Consider the following 20,063-nt stretch of genomic DNA (forward strand, 5'->3'; position numbering starts at 1 on the left):
ATTTTGCCAAGGTTAAGGACGTGCCAGCCTCTGGAAGTCCTGAGACATGGGCCCAAGGTGGTTGGGGGTACAGTTTGCTTTTATACATTTTAGAGAGACATGAGACATTAATCAATATGTGTAAGATGTACGTTGGTTGGGTCCAGTAATTTGGGACAACTCAAAGTGGGGGCTTCCAGGTTAGGAGTAGATAAGAGACAAAAGGTTGCATTCTTCTGAGTCCTTTGTCAGTCTTCCACTAAATACACAATTTAGTCTGGCTCAGTGCATCTGTATTTTTACATAAACAATAGGGGAGAGGAAGCAATCAGATATACATTTGTCTCAGGTGACCCTCAGAGGGATGACTTTGAATAGAATGGGAGGCTGGATTGCCCTAAGCAATTCCAAGCTTGACTTTTACCTTTAGCTTAGTGATTTGGGGGTCCCAAGATTTATTTTTCTTTCACGGAAGAGGGAATTGGGGGGGAACTTCGCTCTGTTGCTGCTCCTCTAGGCACTTGTCCTTGGGCCAAGGGAATGCTCATTGCCTGAGTTTCCTGTGGGTGACACAAATACCAAGGCCATAAGGGGAGTCGGTGATGTCATCTCTCTCTCTTCTGCCTTTCTCTCTTCCTTATAGACCAGCAGCCTCCAACCTCTAAACCCTGACAAAACAAAGAATGTTTTTCCAGCAGTGCAAATTGGACATTGTTATCTTTTTACATGAAGGGAAAATTTGTTTTCCATTATCAGCAGGATCATCCTTCTTTTCATGAGAACATGAAAAGCATTTTATTTTTATTTTTTATTGAGGTATTTCATAGATGCACGTGTATACAGATATATAGGCATATATGCACACGCCTTAAATGTATAGCTGGATGGAATTTTGCATATGTGCATTTCCACATGGCCCACACTCAGATTGAGATAGATAACATTTCCAGTCCCCAAGAAGGTGCTTCTTTCCAGAAAATACCACCTCCACCTCTACCCCTGACAGAGATAACCACTGTTTTAATGCTGTCACTCTAGTTGCGCCTGTTTTTGAACTTCATGTGAGTGGATTCATTCAGTATAAATGGACTCTTTGATTTGGCATCTTTCACTCCAAATAATGACTGTGATACAAAAAATTAGCCAGGCGTGGCAGTGCATACCTCTAGTCCCAGCTACCTGGGAGGCTGAGGTGGGAGGATCTCTTGAGCCTGGGAGATGGAGGCTGAAATGAGCCTTGATCACGCCACTGTGCTCCAGCCTGGGTGGCAGAGCAAGACCTTATCTTAAAAAACAAAAACAAATAACGATTGTGAAATTCATCCATGTTGTAACAGTAGCTTGTTTTTCATTGCAGTGTGGTCTTCCAGCGTTGCAGTGTAACGTGGCTGTGTCACCTGTTTATCCCTTCCATCATACCATAGCAGCTAGTATTTATTGAATGTTTACTCTGTGCCAGGATCTGTTTGAAGGACTTTAAGCAAAGTAGTTTAATTTTTAAAGTTAATTTCTGAGTTAGCTATGTGGTTATTACCTCTTTATAGACAGGAAACTAAAACTTATAGAGATTAGATAATTTTCCCCAAATCATACAGCTCACATGTGATAGAGCTGGAGTTTCAGCTCAGTCCATCAGGTTCTAGATTGATGAACACTTTAGTGCTTCCAGGTCTAGATTTTCTGCTAGACGCATGACATGCAACTTGAGCTTTTACAACAGGCATGCAGTTTCTGGGTGATGATCTCTTTTCTGGAGGAAGACATGCAGACACAGAGAGCTTTCAGCACATAGACAAGGCTGCTCACCCAGGGAGGGGAGGAAACAGGGTTGTTGGAAACCTGGAAACCTGGGTTTCTGGATTCCCTTTCTCTTATTTTTTTCAGCGTTTTCTTGGGTGATGGTGAAAGCCTTTGTGTATTTTCATTCCCAGCAGAGCACAATGCCTTATCACTCTATGGTTCAGCTAGGACTCTTGTTTGCAAACAACAGAAACTGACTAACATAAGCCCAAAAGGAAACTGTTCAAGAATATTGTATAGCTCACAGAATCAACAAGGAGGCTTGGAATGGGGCCCAGGCACTATGGGAGGCATGGCTGCGGAGCCAGGTCCATGTGTGGGAACCTTTGGAAGGGTGCTGCCTCTGTCACAGTGACCCCTGTCCCGTACTGACACTTCTCCACATTGCGCCTGGACCTCTGACCCAGTTACCACAGTCTTTAATAAGCCCTGAGTCTTCTGCAGCCTTCTCTCCAGGTGCAGAAGTCAGGGCAGAGCATCTGAACAACCAAGCGTGGGCAGGTACCTGTGTTCGGGCTACTGGTTGGAAGGAACCTCTGGCCCCTTTTGTCTTCCACAATGGGGAGAGGACTTGCCTTTCCAACTGATTTCTTTCTTTTTTTTTTTTTGAGATGGAGTTTTGCTCTTGTTGCCCAGGCTGGAGTGCAATGGCATGATCTCGTCTCACTGCAACCCCTGCCTCCTGGGTTCAAGTGATTCTCCTGCCTCAGCCTCCCGAGTAACTGGAATTATAGACATGTGCCACCACGCCTGACTAATTTTGTATTTTTAGTAGAGATGGTGTTTCACCATGTTGGTCAGGCTGGTCTCGAACTCCTGACCTCAGGTGATCCACTCGCCTTTGCCTCCCCAAAGTGCTGGGATTACAGGAGTGAGCCACTGAGCTTGACCCCAACTGACTTCTTATCACCTTTCCCTGTGTTTAAGCTGATCCACATACAGTAATCATTGTAAGTAGCTAAATAAAAGTTTAATTGCTTGAACTAGATCAGGTCAAAAAGGAAGTTTCTCCTCATGTTTCCAGTTGATTAATGTGTTGGTGAGTGGTGGACCTGCAAGCAGGAGAGGTGGTTAAAGGCAGAGGGCAGCAGCCTGGGGTGTTGCCAGCTCGAGTTTTCTATTTAGAGAAAGCATCTGGTTGTCTGAAGTGGGGAAAAAATTAGCTCATCTTTTGTCTTCTAATAACATGGTCTATGTTTTTTGCAGATGGGTAATGGGAGGGTTTTTGGCATTTCCAATTGGAAAATGTCACTTAACTTCAAAAGGCTACCGTCATGGCTGGAGAAATGTGATTAGCATGCAGCAGACACAACAGTGTTCTACTGGTTTCCTCTTGTACTGAACTGGAGTTAATTGCTTGTTCATGGAAGGCTTGCTGGAGATTTTCCTTGTGTTAACTGCAATTTTAGATTATTCTTCTACCTTGACTATCCATTCATTTATTAATTGATCCTGTGTTTACTGAATATATCAGGAATAGAATGATTAATAGAGCAAATAAGCCCTGACCTCATGAGGCTTACAGTCTAATAAGTTTGAATTGGGTTAGTTCTTAAAATATGGATTATTTTATATTCCCCTCTCATTACTACTTTTAAATCTTAACCCCCTTGGTGGGGAATTAATACTCCCTCTTCCCTGTGTTAATCAGTTTGTCTTTTCCTTCTGAAATTTTTATTCTGTTTCCTCTTATCCTTTTCAAAAAAAGGAAAAGATATGAATGATGAACACTTCCCTTTTTCATATTCACTGCTTGTGTATATCACCTATTGATTTCATCCTATATAAAATTGCATTTATATATGCTGGCTGAATGAAGAATTTTTAAAACAATGGTAGCTCGTGGATTGTTTTTTTGGTCAATGAGATGGTTTTGAAGAGTTCAGATTCTGAAAGAGAAGGGACTATGTTTAATTGCTGCAACTCCAGCCAGAGTGTTGCCTGGGGTGTGGGGTAATAAGAAAGAATGAAATAGATTATTTATTGACCTCAAGGACAGGCTGTAGCAGAGATGGGCTAGATGCACAGGAAACTCCTATCTTCTTCCTGGGCATAGCTAAACTTCATTTCTTAGCTTGTCTGCATCATGGTGGGGTCTTGTGATTTCATTATCACTGAAGACATGTGAGTGCAAGTGTTGCGTTGCCTCCAGGCCAAAGCAGTGAAGAGTTGGTGTGCCTTCTCATCACTCTCTTCCCTACAACGTCCTTCTGCTTGTGGACGTAGTGAGATCAGAGAACCTATGTGAGAATTTCTTTGGAATATGTGCCCTATAGCAGAATGGTTGGATTACATGTTATAGGTTATACGTATGTACTTACTTTGACTTATACCAGTTGCCACTCACAGTAGTGGCCCCAGTGTGTGCATTCATCAGCAGTGTAGGAAGATTTCTCTATCCCCATTGATACTTGGCATTTTCCAGTGTCTTAGTCTATTTGTGCTGGTGTAACAGGATACCACAGACTGGATAATTTATAATGAGCAGAAATTTGTTGGCTCACAGTTCTGGAGGCTGGGAAGTCCAATGTCAAGGTGCCAGCAGGTTTTGGTGTCTGGTGATGGCCTGGTCTCTGCTCTTAAGATGGTATTTCAAACACTGCATCCTGTGGAGGGGAGGATGGCTGTTCTTCATAGTGCAGAAGGACAAAAGAGCCAAGAGAGAGACCCGCCCAACCCCAAAAGCTCTTGTGTTGAGGCATTAAGCCCACTCATGATAGTGAAGCCCTCTAATCACCTCTTCAAGGCTCCACATCCCAATACCATTACATTGACAATTAAATGTCAGCATGAGTTTTGGAGGAGACAAACATTCAAATCATAAGATCCAGATTTTGTTGTTTCTTGTCAGTCTGTAGTTGTGAAAAACTGAACACCAATTGAGTACCAAAAGGTGGTTTAAAAAAATTGAAATATTGGCTGGGCTTGGTGGCACATGCCTATAATCCCAGCACTTTGGGAGGCCAAGGCGGATAAATCGCTTGAGCACAGGCATTTAAGACCAGCCTGGGCAACATGGCGAAACCTTATTTCTATTAAAAAATACAAAAAAAAAAAAAAAGGCTTACAGGCTTACACCTGTAGTCCCAACTCCCTGAGAGGTTGAGGTGGGAGGATCACCTGAGCCCTGGAGGTTGAGGCTGCAGTGAGCAATGATGGTGCCACTGAACTCCAGCCTGGGCAACAAAGTGAGACCGTGCGTCTCTCAAAAAAAAAAAAAAAAGTTTTATTTGATATATGCACATCCTTTAAAAAGTCAAATGTAGGGTGTTGAGGAGGTGGGGGGTAATTAACTGCTTAATAGGTACAGAGTTTCCTTTTGGGGATGATGAAATGTTTTGGAACTAGATAAAGACGATGGTTTTACAACATTGCGACTGTAGTAAATGCCACTGAATTGGTCACTTTAAAATGGTTAATTTTATATTATGTGAATTTCACCACAAAAAAGTCAAATACTGATAAACATAACAGTATGACACCTCATGCCTTCTCACTTTCCAGAGGCAACAATTTCAAATATTTTAACATTTTCTTCTGGTATTTACCACTGTGTTTCTAGATGATGTGTGTCTCTTGATGTCTGTAGATGAATGTATTTTAAATAACATTTGTCAACTTACTGTTATTGTTAGCTTTGTGACACTTCTCTGTTCCTCCTCCATCCTCCCACTAGAGTTATGTCCCAGTTTTCTGGCTAAACTAATATTCAGTCTTAATATTTTTATGACTATGTAAATATTGTTTGCTAATGAGCCAAAGACATATTGGAATTTTCATATGCAACCTTCCCCTGGAGTTAGTGATTGTCTTATTTTTCTTTATTTGCATAGCTCTTTTGTAGCATTTACCGAGTCTTCCCTCTCTCCAATTCCTCAGCATGTTTTCCATGTGCCGGATCCATCGGATGATCTGACCCTCCTGTTTCTCACCACCGTCCTCTGTCCCTGGAGCACTTTGCCTCTGCTCCAGGTTGTGGCAGTGACATGCCCTACATGGTGTCACTGTGGGACTTTCTTTCTCACATCTGTCTGTGGGATGGATGACTAGCATTAAGCATATTAAGCATACTGTCTCGACTGTAGAACAAGGGTTGGCATTTGAGCTGGGCCAGGGCAACCTCTTTGATAAACAACCACACAACTATTTAAAAACGGTTCTCTCCAGTTTTTGATGGAGTACAACCTCCAGCAGCTTCCTGATTTTAGACTTGACTTTATTGTACTTTAATACCTTGTTGTTATTTCGATACAGTTCAGAATGCTAGATTGAGAATTCTTTTTAGTCAGTGTTTTTAAGATACTGCTGTGTTATATTTGAGCTTCCAGGGTTGCTGTGAGATGTCTGATGTTATTCTTATTCCTCTTCTTTTGTTTGAGCGTTTTTTTTTCTTGCTGGAAGCCTTAAGGATCTTCTCCTTGTCCCATTAGTCTGAAATTTTGCAATGACATGTATGGGTCTGTGCTTTCTTATGCTGGGGAATTACTGGGTTCTTTCAACCTGGGGAGTCATCTCCAGTTCTAGGATATTATCTTCTTTATTTCTTTGATTGTTTCCATACCTTCAGTTTCTTTTTCTCAATTTCCTCTTGTATTGGACCTATGGATTGTTCTGTAAGTTACTTTCCTTTCTTATTCTTTCCTTTGCCCCCTTTCCTTCCTTTCCTTTCCTCCTTTCTTCTTTCCTTACCTACCTCTCTCCTCACTCCTCCCTCTCTCCTTTCCTCTCCTTCTGCCCCTTCTCCAACTTCCATCCCCTTCCCCCGCCCTTTCCCCCTTCCCCCACCCTTTCCCCCTTCCCCCTTCCCCTGCCCTCCCCTGCTCTCCTCTGCTCTCCCCTGCTCTCCTCTGCCCTCCCCTGCTCTCTTCTGCCCTCCCCTGCTCTCCTCTGCCTTCCCCTGCTCTCCTCTGCCCTCCCCTGCTCTCCTCTGCCCTCCCCTCCCCTCCCCTCCCCTCCCCACGTCTCCCCTCTCCCCTTTCCTTCTCTCTTTTCTCTTTTTCCTCTTCCCCTTCCATTTCTCTTTGTTTTTTGTTTCTACTTTCTGTAGTACATTAAAACATTTTTTGTCATTGCATTTTAAATTTCTCAGAGTTTTTATTTGGTTGCATTTTAAAGTTATGTGCTTTTTCACTTTTGGTTATTATTTCCAGTCTTTGAGGATGTTATAGTTGACTTTTTTCCTATTTGAAAAGGTAAAAACCACTCTGAGTTTGTGAGTCATACAAAAATGGTCTGCAGTGGACCCAGTTTGGGCCTTGAGCTATAGTTAGAAGACGATGTTCCAGACACCTGCTGGAGAGAAGCCTGGCTGGGGTGGAGCCTGTGCATTTCGCCATCCCAGGTGTGGATTTTTACTTAGTCACTTTACTTCTATTTCTCCTCCTCAGTTTTACATGCCTTCATTGCACATGGTACATGCAGCTGCAGAGCCTCAATGGTCCGTTTTCTCCCAAGATTTAGTCTCCTGCAGGGTTTGAGAAGGAACAGATGTCTGGACTATATGTGGTGGGTGGACACAGGGGTCTGACTGCTCTTCCCGTGTGTTTTCATCCAATCCTTCGTTACTGGTCCTCATCCCACTCCTGTCACCCTTGATGCCTGGAGCCCCCAGTTCCTAAGCCTTTCCAGGGTTCTGCAGTGCTAATTGCGTGTTTTTTCATGGTACCCTGTGCAGAAACAGAGGCCTCACTTTACTTCATCTGTCAAGCTCCATCCCTCCATCCTCTTTCCATCTTCATTTATTGCAACTTGGGAAGATTGACTTGGGTTTTATAGAAGATGGAGTTGGGTTTTTTGCTTCTAATTTTCTTTGTGGGCTTTCTTTTTTTGTTGTTGGTGGTAGTGAACAGTAAAGAGAGTAGAAAGGGCCTTTTTCTGCTCTATGAAGCTTTGAATCAAGTTCAAGCTTTTGTCAGCCTGAATTAAATTATTTTTTGAATTTGAATAGGGAGATTGGGATCTCCCTCACTCCAGATGTATAGCTACAGTGGATTTGTGATACTGACTTCCTCAACTTTCCTCCTCTCCAACTCCCCATCCTTCCTCTTTTTCTGCCACCCGCCACCCTCTGACACCTTTAAATAACTGACTGTTCTATATTTTCAACTTACTAGTTGATGGACAGCCTACTCACTACTCACCATTTCAGCTTGGATGTTTCGTAGGCATCTCAAACTAAGCAGAGCCAAAATTAAAATTCTCGGTGTCCATTCCTCTCTCCCCGCAACCCCACTCCTCATTGTTCCCTTTCTTGGTAGGTACCATCACTGTATTAGTGTAATGTTGTTGCACTGCTACAGAGAAATACAAGATATACAAGAGGCTTAATTGGCTTACAATTTCACAAGCTTTACAGGAAGCATGATGCTGGCATCTGCTTGGCTTCTAGGCAGACCTCAGGAAACTTACGGTCATGGCAGAAGGTGAAGGGGGAACAGGCACATCACTCATGACAAGAGCAAGAGATCGAGGTGGGAGGTGCCACACGCTTTTAAACAACTAGATCTTGCGAGCACTCACTCAGTATCATGAGCACAGCACCAAAGAGGTGGTGCTAAACCATTCATGAGAAATCCACCCCCATGATCCAGTCACTTCCCTCCAGGCCCACCTCCAAACTGGGGATTACAATTCAACACGAGATTTGGTAGGGACACAGATCCAAACCATGTCAATCACCAATATGAAAGCTCCCTTAGGAGCATCAGCCAGGCACACCAGGTTCTTCCTTTGCTGAAGCCTTTGTGTGGTTTCCTACTGTGTTTAGGATGAGTCGATGCCTTCCCATGGCCTGCACTGCCCTGCACAGTGCAGCTTCTGCTTCCCTCTCAAGCCTTATCTTCCGCAGCTCTAGCCTTTGCCTACTACTACCAGTCCTGCTTTTCTACTCAATCTGTCAGTTTTCTTCCAGCTCAGGGCGTTTGCACGTGCTGTTCCCTCTGCCTGAGGGGCTTGGCCCGAGTTTTATGAAGGCTGACTCCTCCCTTCTCCTCCTGCAACTCCGAGTTCAGATGCCACAGTCCTAGAGTTGCCTTTCCTGATGACCCTGTAGAAAGTGTTGCCTCCCCACCTCAGCCCTAGTGCATCCACAGATAAATTTTGCCTCCATAGTACTTCTAACTTGCTGTAATTCAACATGGATATTTGACCAGTTTGTCCCTGTCACTGGTATTGTGGTAACAGACTTGTGCAACTGGATCCCTGCTGTATTTTCAGCATCCAGTCTTGTACCAGCACATAGTAGACTTTTTTTTTTTTTTTTTTTTTTTTTGAGAAGGAGTCTTGTTCCGTTGCCCAGGCTGGAGTGCAGTGGCGTGATCTCGGCTCCCTGCAGCCTCTGCCTCCTGGGTTCAAACGATTCTCCTGCCTCAGCCTCCTGAGTAGCTGGGACTACAGGCGCATGCCACCATGCCCAGCTAATTTTTGTATTTTTAGTAGAGATGGGGTTTCACCATGTTGGCCAGGATGGTCTCAATCTCTTGACCTCGTGATCCGCCCGCCTTGGCCTCCCAAAGTGCTGGGATTACAGGCATAAGCCACTGTGCCCAGCCTTTGACTTTCTTTCTTTCTTTCTTTTGAGACGGAGTCTTGCTCTGTCGCCAGGCTGGAGTGCAATGATGTGATGTCAGGTCACTGCAACCTCCGCCTCCCGGGTTCAAGTGATTCTCCTGCCTCAGCCTCCTGAGTAGCTGGGACTACAGATGCCCACCACCACGCCCAGCTAATTTTTGTATTTTTAGTAGAGACGGGTTTTCACCATGTTGGCCTCCATCTCTTGACCTCGTGATCCTCCTGTCTCGGCCTCCCAAAGTCCTGGGCTTACAGGTGTGAGCCACCGCACCCGGCCTAACATTTTAATAAGTAGTAATTGAATCCAAGAATGAACACTGGGAAGCTTAGAGCTGAAAGTGACTTCAGTGGACATATCTGCAGTTGTTTCTGGAGGACTGGGGATTGTAGCACATTTAAATCATTAATTCGACACCATTGTTGTGCTCCTACTCAATCTTTAGACCCTGGGCTACCAAAACACACAAAACAGACAGAAGTCTCTGCCTTCAGAGACCTTACAGTCTAGTGGTGAAAGTTCTAGCAGTGGGGAGGAGGGCGTGGACACAGTGGGGTTTCTGCTGGTCTGGCAACCTTTATTCTTTTACTTGGTCACTGACGTGGATACCTCTGAAGGTCGGCTGACTGTTTTGCTTTCTCACTTTGCTTCTGCCCCAACCCAGAGTGCTGGAAGCACACCTGTGGCTCCACTTGCTCCCATCTCCTCTTAAGTGTGCACCACAAGTCCTGATTTGATAGTCAAACTCATCTATAAAGCAGTTGAGCATTCTCCCTCCAGCCAGGCTCCAGCATGCCCTTGATACAATGGAAGCTCACCTGTGGCCTGTTCTGTCTGGCTTCTAGCCCACCCAGCCCCTTAACACCTGCTTCAACCCCTTTATTCAGCTGCATTCTCCTTTGCTAACTCAATGTGGCATATGCTCAAACTTCGGAATGTTCCACCATAATTTTTTGAAAGCTAGCTTAGTTTATTCCTCAAAGGCCTAAAATAACACTTGTCACATAAGACATTCTTTGTGGCATTTCTTTGGGGTGAGTTCAAACTACAGTGTATGTGTGTGTGCACGCATGCATACGCACACATATGTACACACATGTGTTCTCCTTCCCCCAAATAAATATTAAATATATTCTTCTGGTTTTCCTGTATTTGTACATTTCTATACTTAGCAGAGTGTTAGGGCCCAGTGCAAGTTTAATTTTGCTCTGCTGTGCCATCCAAATAGCAAAGGGCAATATGGAACCTACAAATTGCAAAATTTTGGAAGGTTATTCTAACATTACATTTGAATTGCTTAATTTAATTTTCACTTTGAATCAGTTGCTAAGCAACTGGGAAGGCAGGGCAAAATCAGCAAGGCTAATTTCGTTCTGTTACTAGTATGTTAGCATCTCTTATATTTACACAGACAGTTGGTTGTAAATACACTTAATGCAATGCTCTGTTTCGCCCAAGGAAAATAGTTGATGTGGAAGTTGGAGCAAGGCTTTGGTTGGATTGATGTTATTTAAATACACCCTCTCACCTTAGGGGAATGTAAAGTTATCGGAAGTTTTGAGCTTGTGATGTAGCCCCTTTGTTAGGTGACGTGCTTGACTTGCTGGTACCGCGAACAGTTGTAAAATGCTTTCCATTGTCTGTTATCCTTTGGCATCATGAATCCACCCTGAGTGTCCCCCACATCTACCTAAATCAGTTTTTTGGGAATGCATACCACTTAGTGTCATCATATGAAGCATGCTGGAGAGAAAAGGTCATTTTACTCTCTATAGCTTACTATTGGTGAAAACTGACATTGTTAACCCCATTTGGTCCATAAAGTAAGTCATGTGTCAAATGTTGATGCCAGTGACTTAAATATTTTGAATATTTTAAAAAGTCATGTGGTCATTAAGGAAGCCATTCTGGCCCAGCCCAGTTTCCCGAATTAGAGGAAAGCGGAAGTTAATGAATAAGATTAAGATTAAACAGTAAGGTGCAGTGTCTCATGCCTGTAATCCCGGCACTTTGGGAGGCCAAGGTGGGTGGATCACTTGAGGTCAGGAGTTTGAGACCAGCCTGGCCAACATGGTGAAACCCCATCTCTACTAAAAATACAAAAATTAGCTGGGCATGGTGGTGAGCACCTGTAATTCCAGCCACCTTGGGAGGCTAAGGCAGAAGAATCACTTGAACCCGGGAGGCAGAGGTTACAGTGAGCCGAGATCATGCCACTGCACTCCAGCCTGGGCAACAGAGCCAGGCTCTGTCTCCAAAAAAAAAAAAAAAAAAAAAAAAAAAAATTAAACTATAATGCAGTATTCGGTTATTTGTTGTTTATTATAGTTTTATATTATCATTAACACCTTGAAACACATAGATGCTTTGGGATAATGTTCAGGCCTGTGTCAAAGATGGGATAGTTAATGTAAACTACTGTCTCCTGGTCATGTATGGTTATTCATGGAGTGAATGGAGAATTCACATATATTAATATTAAGCTGGTAGGAAAACTGCTGCTCTGGATATAATGTCATTAAATTGCCACTAATATAGCAAATGACCATGACCTGTGTCTTTCCTAAGAGGTGGGGAGAGCAGATTGGTCTTTCAAACTGGTCTCCTGCTTTATCTTTTGTTTTCCAAAGTCCTAGAGAGTATCTTTCATATGCAGTAGAAATTATTCAGTAGATGGATTAGATTCTTGATAAAGATAGCTATCATGGTCCCATAGTTACCTTGTAACTGCCTGTGACTAGGTAGAAATATTTAGTGATGAAGGAGATTACAGAAACTGGAAAAGTACCTATTACTTCTACAATTAAGTCATCTTTTTTTTTTTTCTGAGCAGTCTCAGGTATTTGTGTGTGCAGTACATAGCAACAGTTAATTATGCATCATGACTAGAAGAAAGAGTGATCTGAATTGGAGGAAAGACCTAGTGTTTATGTACTTGACTGCAAATCCATTTTTCTTATTTTGAGATATTTATTTGACTAGGACAATAGCTAGGTATTTACCTGTTCAAGGTACTTTAAGGGAATCGGTTTTAATGAATAGGTAAGAATAAATGTACAGTTAGTAACTTCCTTAAATGCTTGTCCAGACCTACTTTCAGGGTGTCATTTTTCTGAATATCAGTATCCACTTCAAGTTCGTTAATTTTTTATTTTTATTTTTTTGAGACGGAGTCTTGCTCTGTCGCCCAGGCTGGAGTGCAGTGGTGTGATCTCGGCTCACTGCAAGCTCTGCCTCCCGGGTTCACGCCATTTTCCTGCCTTACCCTCCCGAGTAGCTGGGACTACAGGCGTGTGCCACCACGCCCGGCTAATTTTTTGTATTTTTTAGTAGAGGTGGGGTTTCACCATGTTAGCCAGGATGGTTTCGATCTCCTGACCTCGTGATCCACCTGCCTTGGCCTCCCAAAGTGCTGGGATTACAGGCGTGAGCCACCACACCTGGCCCAAGTTCGTTAATTTTACTCTTCAGATATTTACTATTTGAAAACTCAGTATGTCAAAATGTAAACTTTTCATGGGGAGTGTCAATTTTAAATATTGGTTTCCTAGAGTAGTTATTGGTTTGTTGATGACATATCCCTGTCAGAAAAATCTGGTGAAGCCCAAATATTAGCTACTTGAGAAGCTGAGGCAGGAGGATGGCTTCAGCCCAGGAGTTCCAGGCTGTCGTGTGCTATGATTGTCTGTGAATAGCCATTGCACTCCAGCCTGGGCAACATAGCAAGTCCCTATCTCTTTAAAAAAAAAATTGGTGGCTATACCCTAAACTTTCTGTGTGTGTGTGTGTGTGTGTGTGTGTGTGTGTGTATTTTAAAAGTTACAAACGTGTATTATTGTAGTAACACATTGTAGGCAATATAAAACAAGTGGAAAGTAGAAGGTAATAACTCAGATTAAGATTAAACAATAATGTACCCTGTTATTTATGATGGTTTCATATTATCATTAATACCTTAAAACACATAGATGCTTCAGGGTAATGTTCATCATTAAAAACAATATTTTACATGGTTTTATTTATGATTTTTAATGTCTGGATGGCTTTTTCCAGATCTCATTAGATCATCATTCTTTTTGCTTTACAAGAGCTCTAAGGGAAGGGTTGCTTCTGCCTTTTTTGGTTTGCTGGGTTGCATTACTATTATCTTTGATGTTTTGATTTTTCTGCAGAAATCTTTTGAAGCCACTTGTCCATTTTGTGAATGTTGGTTATACTACATAAGACAATGTATAAAGTTGTATAAGCCGAGGCATGCTAAATGGAAGCACATCACAGTGCACTGAGAGTGAGCGGACAAGGGCACAGACTATCTAAATGCCAGTGTATATATTTTCTTTCTGTGTCCCAGAAGGTCATCTTGCAGACAATACTCAAGAGACCACTGCCCTAGGAGAGCCCTCCAAATAAGCATCTTATTTATTTATTTATTTTTGAGACAGAATCTTGTTCTGCCGCCCAAACTGGAGTGTGGTGGTGTGATCTTGGCTCACTGCAACCTCTGCTTCCCAGTTTCAAGCGATTCTTGTGCCTCAGCCACTGGAGTAGCTGGGATTACAGGCACGTACCACTATACCTGGCTAATTTTTTGTATTTTTTGGTAGAGACGGGGTTTCACCATGTTGACCAGGCTGGTCTCAAACTCCTGACCTCAAGTGATCCACCTGCCTCAGCCTCCCAAAGTGCTATGATTACAGGCATGAGCCACCGTGCCAGGCCTGTAATATTTTTTCGAAATTGAATAGTACTGAAGAGAGTTGGATTTGTATAAAAAAAATACTTGTATGCATTGTTGTATACAGCAAGGACTATTTGTCCTCGTATTTATTTGTTCTTTGTAAAGGAAATTAGATAACTATGGGGTAGCATTAACAACATGGGAAAACCCATCCCTACTAAAATATAAAAAATTAGCCAGGCTTGGTGGCATGTGCCTGTAGTCCCAGCTACTCAGGAGGCTGAAGCAGGAGAATCACTGGAACCCAGGAGGCGGAGGTTGAAGTGAGCCGAGGTCGTGCCACTGCACCCCAGTCTGGGTGACAAAGAGAGACTCAGTCTTAAAAACAAAAACAAAAAAGCAACAAACAAAAAAAACACAAAACACTGAATTTGTACAGCTCTGCTACCAACTAGTTCTGTAGAACAATTGACTCACTTTCTGTAAGCCTTGGTTTCCTCAGTGGTGGTGGCAATTAAATTTAAAAAGAGATTTGTCAAAGAGCTTTGTACTCTCATTTTATATCTATGTATGATGTAATTTTATGTAATTTTTTTAAGTGGAAAGCCTTTTTTTTTCCTTAGGCTGAGTCTCTATACACCCTCAATGGCAATTTCTGTTTGTTTGCTTCACTTCTAGACTGCCTGTTTAAGCTATGTCCCATGAACCGCTACTCTGCTCAAAAGCAGTTCTGGAAAGCTGCTAAGCCTGGGGCCAACAGCACAACAGACGCAGTGCTACTCAACAAACTGCACGTACGTATTGCGATGGGGCTGTCGATGGGGCAGTAGTGAGTGGCTGCCTTGGTGGTATCTGGGTGTAATGGTGGGAGACTGCTTATGCAACCCTCCAATTCTAGCAGCCAGCTTTCTATTTTTTTTTTTTCGTGAAGGGGTAGAAGGGAACCGACCCTAGAGAGGGATAGATCCTAGTCATCTTGAGATGTCTGGAGAGTTCTTCTTTTCTCAGCCACTCTCTTTGCATGGGTAGCTTTGGATGGAGAAGTGGTTATGAGTACAGGCACTGGAAGCAAACTGCCTGGAATGGAATCCTGCCTCCACCACTCAGCAACTGGTGCTCTTGGGCACGTTATGTGCTATTTTCCACTTCTATTATGTCACCTGTGAAATGGAAATGGCAGTACCCACCTCAGGAGGTCATTGTGAGGATTACAGAAAATGAGACATAAAAGCCACATGAATGGTGCCTGGCACATAATAAATGCTTGATAAGTTTTGGCTGTTAGCATTGTATTTGTTGTGTTATCTGGCATATTAAAGATGTGCTCATTCCACTGCTGACGTGCTGTGTGACCATAGCAAGTTTTTGAGCCTCTCTCATCCTGTTTCACCTTCTGTAAAATAATGACATAGTTCTTTTAGTGCCCTGCATTCCGAGGCTAATCAGGAAGTTCTCTGAGATGTTTAAAAGGAGACATGACGTATAGCCAGTGTACTAACATCGAAATTGTGCCCCATTTCCTGTTCCCTGACCTACTTCATTTTCTCCCCGTCATGTAACATCATCTTTCTAATGTATTTTGGTTACTGGCTGTCTCCCTCCTCTGGCATGTAAGTTTCATGAAGGCCCAGGTCTGTGTCAGTGTTGCTTGTTGCAGTGGCCTTTGTGTCTACAACAAGGTTGGGCACTTACCAGGCACTCCATCAAATATTTCACGGAATACACAGTGATCTTTCCTGGGGCTCAGTGATGACAGTTGAAGACCTAGAGCATCTGTGAGCCTCGAGCAGCTCAAGAGGTCCAGCCTCTCACCTTGCTCCATTTTTGACTAGCATATGGCTAAGTCACAGCCAGCTGCATTTGGTAAGGTGAGGGTCACGTGAAGGGATTCCTACATGCAGTGTGTGTTGTTTCAGATGGCCTGTGATGAAAAGCCCAGGCTCCTCACCTCAGGGAGCTTACAGTCCAGCATGAGGACACCTAAGCATGAGCCACGTAAGCTCACTCCCATTGAACCTAAAGTGAAATCCAGACTTTCTGTCATCATCTACAAGATGGTCCATGCCTGGACCCTGCTGCCCCCACAGAGGCTTCTTAACTACATTCTGGCCGTATGAGCTTTATTTTATTTTATTTTATTTTATATTTTATTTTATTTTTTGAGCACCTCAGACTCTCAACTGTCACATGACCTTTGCACCCTCAGTTTGTCCTGTTGAGAACATTGTTTTCCTGGCTCTTCTTGAGCTAGGACTTTGAGCCTTTGTGTCTCAGCCGAAGTGTCATCTCAGCAAGGTCTTCCCCTCCCACCTTATCTAAGAGATGTCTTGCTTGTTTTTCTCCATGATAGCACCCTGCTTATATCTTTCTCAGCACTGATCAGGGTCTGCAATTATATTTAGTAGCTTCGTTAATTATCACCTGTCGCTTATTAGAATGACAGCTCTACCAGGTTGTGGCATTATCTCTCTTGCTCACTGCTGTATCCCAGCTTCTGTAATAGTGTCTGGCACATAGTAGGTGCTCGGAAATAATTATTGAATAATGAATGAGCAGTGTGCTAGGTGCTAGAGATAGAAGTATAACAGTCTTAACCCTGTGGGAGCTGAATATCAAAGAATAAAGAGGCAGTGATAAGTAGTATATTACAGGACAAACCACATAAAGCTGTGGGAGCACATAGGAAGGGTGCCAAATCTGTCTTTGCTGGATAAGAGGGTGTGATACAGTGGTCAGGGAGGGCTTCCTGGAGGAAGAAGGAAGTGCCGAGTAAGCCTCAGTCGGAGGCACCCATGGGATTTAGAGGGTAGAAGAAGAAGAAACAATGGACTCAAAGACTTGGAGGCTAGTGATTGCTTTGAAGACTTCTGGAATTGCATCGTTATTTGAATAATGATGATTATATCAGACATCCTCAATCCCAACAAAAGCATTGTACCTTCTTTAGAGCAAATATTATATGGCTTTATGAACATGGAATAAAATTCATAAATAATAGATACCAATTTTAAAAAATTATAAAGGAGAAATAAAAGGAAAGTAATAAATTATATAGTAAATTGAATACTCTTCTTAAGTCAATGCTCAGGGATGACTACTCTAGAAGACGTGAGGAAGTAAGTGCTTGCACCTCGTTGTATAAACCCCATGAATGAGGCAGCTGTAGACTGTGACTGGTGTAGGTATGTGGTATTGGCAGTGTGAAAAGCATGTTATCTGTGACGTGGTTTTCTAAAAGGGCTTCAAGCATAATCACAAAAGACATAATCTCAAGTGCCATAATCCCAAATGTTGAAATCCCTAAAAATTCAATTCCAAAAGTCTAAATCCCTGAAGTGTAAAATCCTGAAAATCACAGTCGTAGGATATAGCTGCATGTTAGGCCAGCTCTTGTGGACTGTCTCTGTTTAAATGCCCATAATCTATTCCTGCAATCCACTTTTTCTTATATCAGATTTTTACAGTTTTTTTTTTTTACTATTTTAAATTGTCCGCATTATTATTATTATTATTATTTTTAAGGCAGAGTCTCACTCTGTTGCCCAGGGTGGAGTGCGGTGGCGCCATCTTGGCCTACCGCAACCTCCGCCTCCCGGGCTCAAGCGATTTTTCTGCCTCAGCCTCCCAAGTAGATGGAATTACAGGCATGCACCACCACGCCCTGCTAATTTTTTTGTAGTTTTAGTAGAGGCAGCATTTCACCATGTTGGCCAGGCTGGTCTCGAACTCCTGACCTCAAGTGATCCACTGCCTCGGCCTCCCAAAGTGCTGGGATTATAGGGGTGAGCCACCGTGCTCAGCCCTGTCAGCATTATTTTTTACAATTCACTATGCTATGTATTACATCTTCGCATCATTTTCAATATTGGAGATTTAAATGGTGTGGAGACTAATATTAGAGAGTTCTGATTCATTTTATGCATTCTTTTGCAAGTTTAACTTCATGAAAGTGCATTGTTACAACTTGACGTGAATATGTAAAAACATGGGAACTTCCCCTGCAAATAAAGGGATGTTCTTCCTCGATGAATGAAGAGATGTTTGTGTTTGTGAAAGATAAAATTACTTGAGCTCTCAGCTCTTTGGGCGACTGCATATCCAGTGGTGACCCTCTGTGGTTTTGACCGATCTTGTGAAAAGACTCAGGTTGCTGGTCATGGTACTTCAGATGACTGCAGTATGAGCTTGGTGCACACAATCACCAACCATAGTGATACACGATTTTACATTTCCCTTTTTGACCTATTTCTTTATGGTTAATCTGCGCATAATCCCTGTGACCATTGTTAGTATACCTGAGTATTTATGCTTGCAAAAATATGTATGTTACTATTCTCCATTTTATTGTATAAAATGGCCTGTGAAGTGTTCTGTTGTGTTTTTACATGTTTCTCAAATCCTCTTTTAAAAATATCAATCTCTTTTAAAGAATTTTAAAATTATTTTTTCCGGAATTATATTTTGGGGATTTTGGTCTTTTTTGACCTTTGGGGATTTTAACATTTGGGATTATGGCATTCAGGATTGTTGTGCCTTTTGGGATTATGATCGTATCTTTTTCCAAAATAATCAGCAGTTCTTAATTATATTATGAATAATGCAAAGTACACTCTTTTCTTTCTTAAGTAGTACTTGCACTTTTGGAAAATTTATTAATAGTATTAATAAAACCATGGAAAGCTGTGATTTCTGTTGATATGTAAAATGGAGTGGGGTGCTAGGTTCAGGTAATTACAGATGCTCCCAGGCTGGAGTGCAGTAATGCCATCATGGCTCACTGCAGCCTTGACAACCTGAGCTCAAACGATCCTCCTGCCTTAGCCTCCCAGAGTGCTAGGATTATAGGCATGGACTACTGCGCCCAGCCGACAGATAACTTTTTAACTTATGTGAATATCCAGCTGGACATACAATTGTATGGGATAAATGATGGTTCATCCTTGCATAGGATTGTAACATGTGTTCACTTTACCCAGCATCCCTAGCTCCTGTCCACTGAACATCAGTAGCACCCTCTTCCAGTCACTGCAGCAATCCATAATCTCCTCAAAGTCTGTGCTGGGAACATGGGAATCTAGTTGAATAGGTGGGGAAGGTTGGTCAGTCCTGCATGTATGTATATTTAGTGCATATGCCCATAGGGGGCTATCTTTCTGGAGGGTCTATGTGTCTTTAGTTGTCCTCACTTTGCTTTTCTGGTATAAAGATCATTTTGTTCAGTGAGATCTTATTAATACATCTCCAACTCTTTCCTCTCCTACACTTTTTACCACAGGGGTTGTAAATTCAGATTCCTCTTGGCCATACAGGAAATCAACAGGAATAAAGTGGGCTTGGTGGGTAGTGTTGCCAAGTGGAGAGTCCCATGGGTGGGTCTGGAGGGGCAGCTCTACTTCCCTACTGTCACTGCTTGGGAATGTGGGCTGAGAGCTGCTGCCACGTCTTCCACTTTTTAAGAGAAGATAAAAATCCATGCTTTTAGTGTAGTATCTCAATTTTAAAAAGATGTTGGGAACTAATTCAATTAAGGCTTGAAATATACACTCAACACCAAAAGAAATGGCTCAGGCTGGATGTGGTTCTTCAGCCTCATTTGCAGCCTGTGCTCTATATGTTATGTTTCATCAGCAAGTCCTTTTGACACTCCTTCCTATGAATGAACTGTGAAGAAAACAGCATGGTTGAAAAAAGTTCAATCATAAGGTGATCAAAAATGGTCAACTCCTTATTAAAAAGAGAAAAGAGAAAAACAGAAATCTCTCTCATGCTGTTTATGCTTTTAAAAAATAAAAAAGGAAGCCAGTTCTTTTCCCTGATTTAAGATTACCGATGTGACTTTCAGGTCTTTTTTTTTTTTTTGAGATGGGGTCTTGCTCTATTGCCAGGCTGGAGTGTAGTGGCACGATCTCAGCTCACTGCAACCTCCACCTCCCGGGTTCAAGCGATTTCCCTGCCTTAGCCTCCTGAGTAGCTGGGACTTCAGGGGTGCGTCACCACGCCCGGCTAATTGTTTGTATTTAGTAGAGACGAGTTTTCACC

General features: G+C 42.6%; 1 protein-coding gene across 1 annotated transcript in view; it reads left to right on the forward strand.

Annotated features, from left to right (window-relative positions):
• The window catches only part of ITPR1 (inositol 1,4,5-trisphosphate receptor type 1), a 354,118-nt gene that overhangs the window by 119,547 nt on the left and 214,508 nt on the right, over positions 1–20,063 (forward strand). Inside the window, exon 5 of the mRNA XM_055109477.2 lies at positions 14,703–14,818. Coding sequence (XP_054965452.1) covers positions 14,703–14,818 — 116 coding nt within the window. The remainder of the gene's footprint in view (positions 1–14,702; positions 14,819–20,063) is intronic.

This window comes from Pan paniscus, chromosome 2 (genome assembly GCF_029289425.2).
Source record: "Pan paniscus chromosome 2, NHGRI_mPanPan1-v2.0_pri, whole genome shotgun sequence".
Classification (NCBI taxonomy): domain Eukaryota; kingdom Metazoa; phylum Chordata; class Mammalia; order Primates; family Hominidae; genus Pan; species Pan paniscus.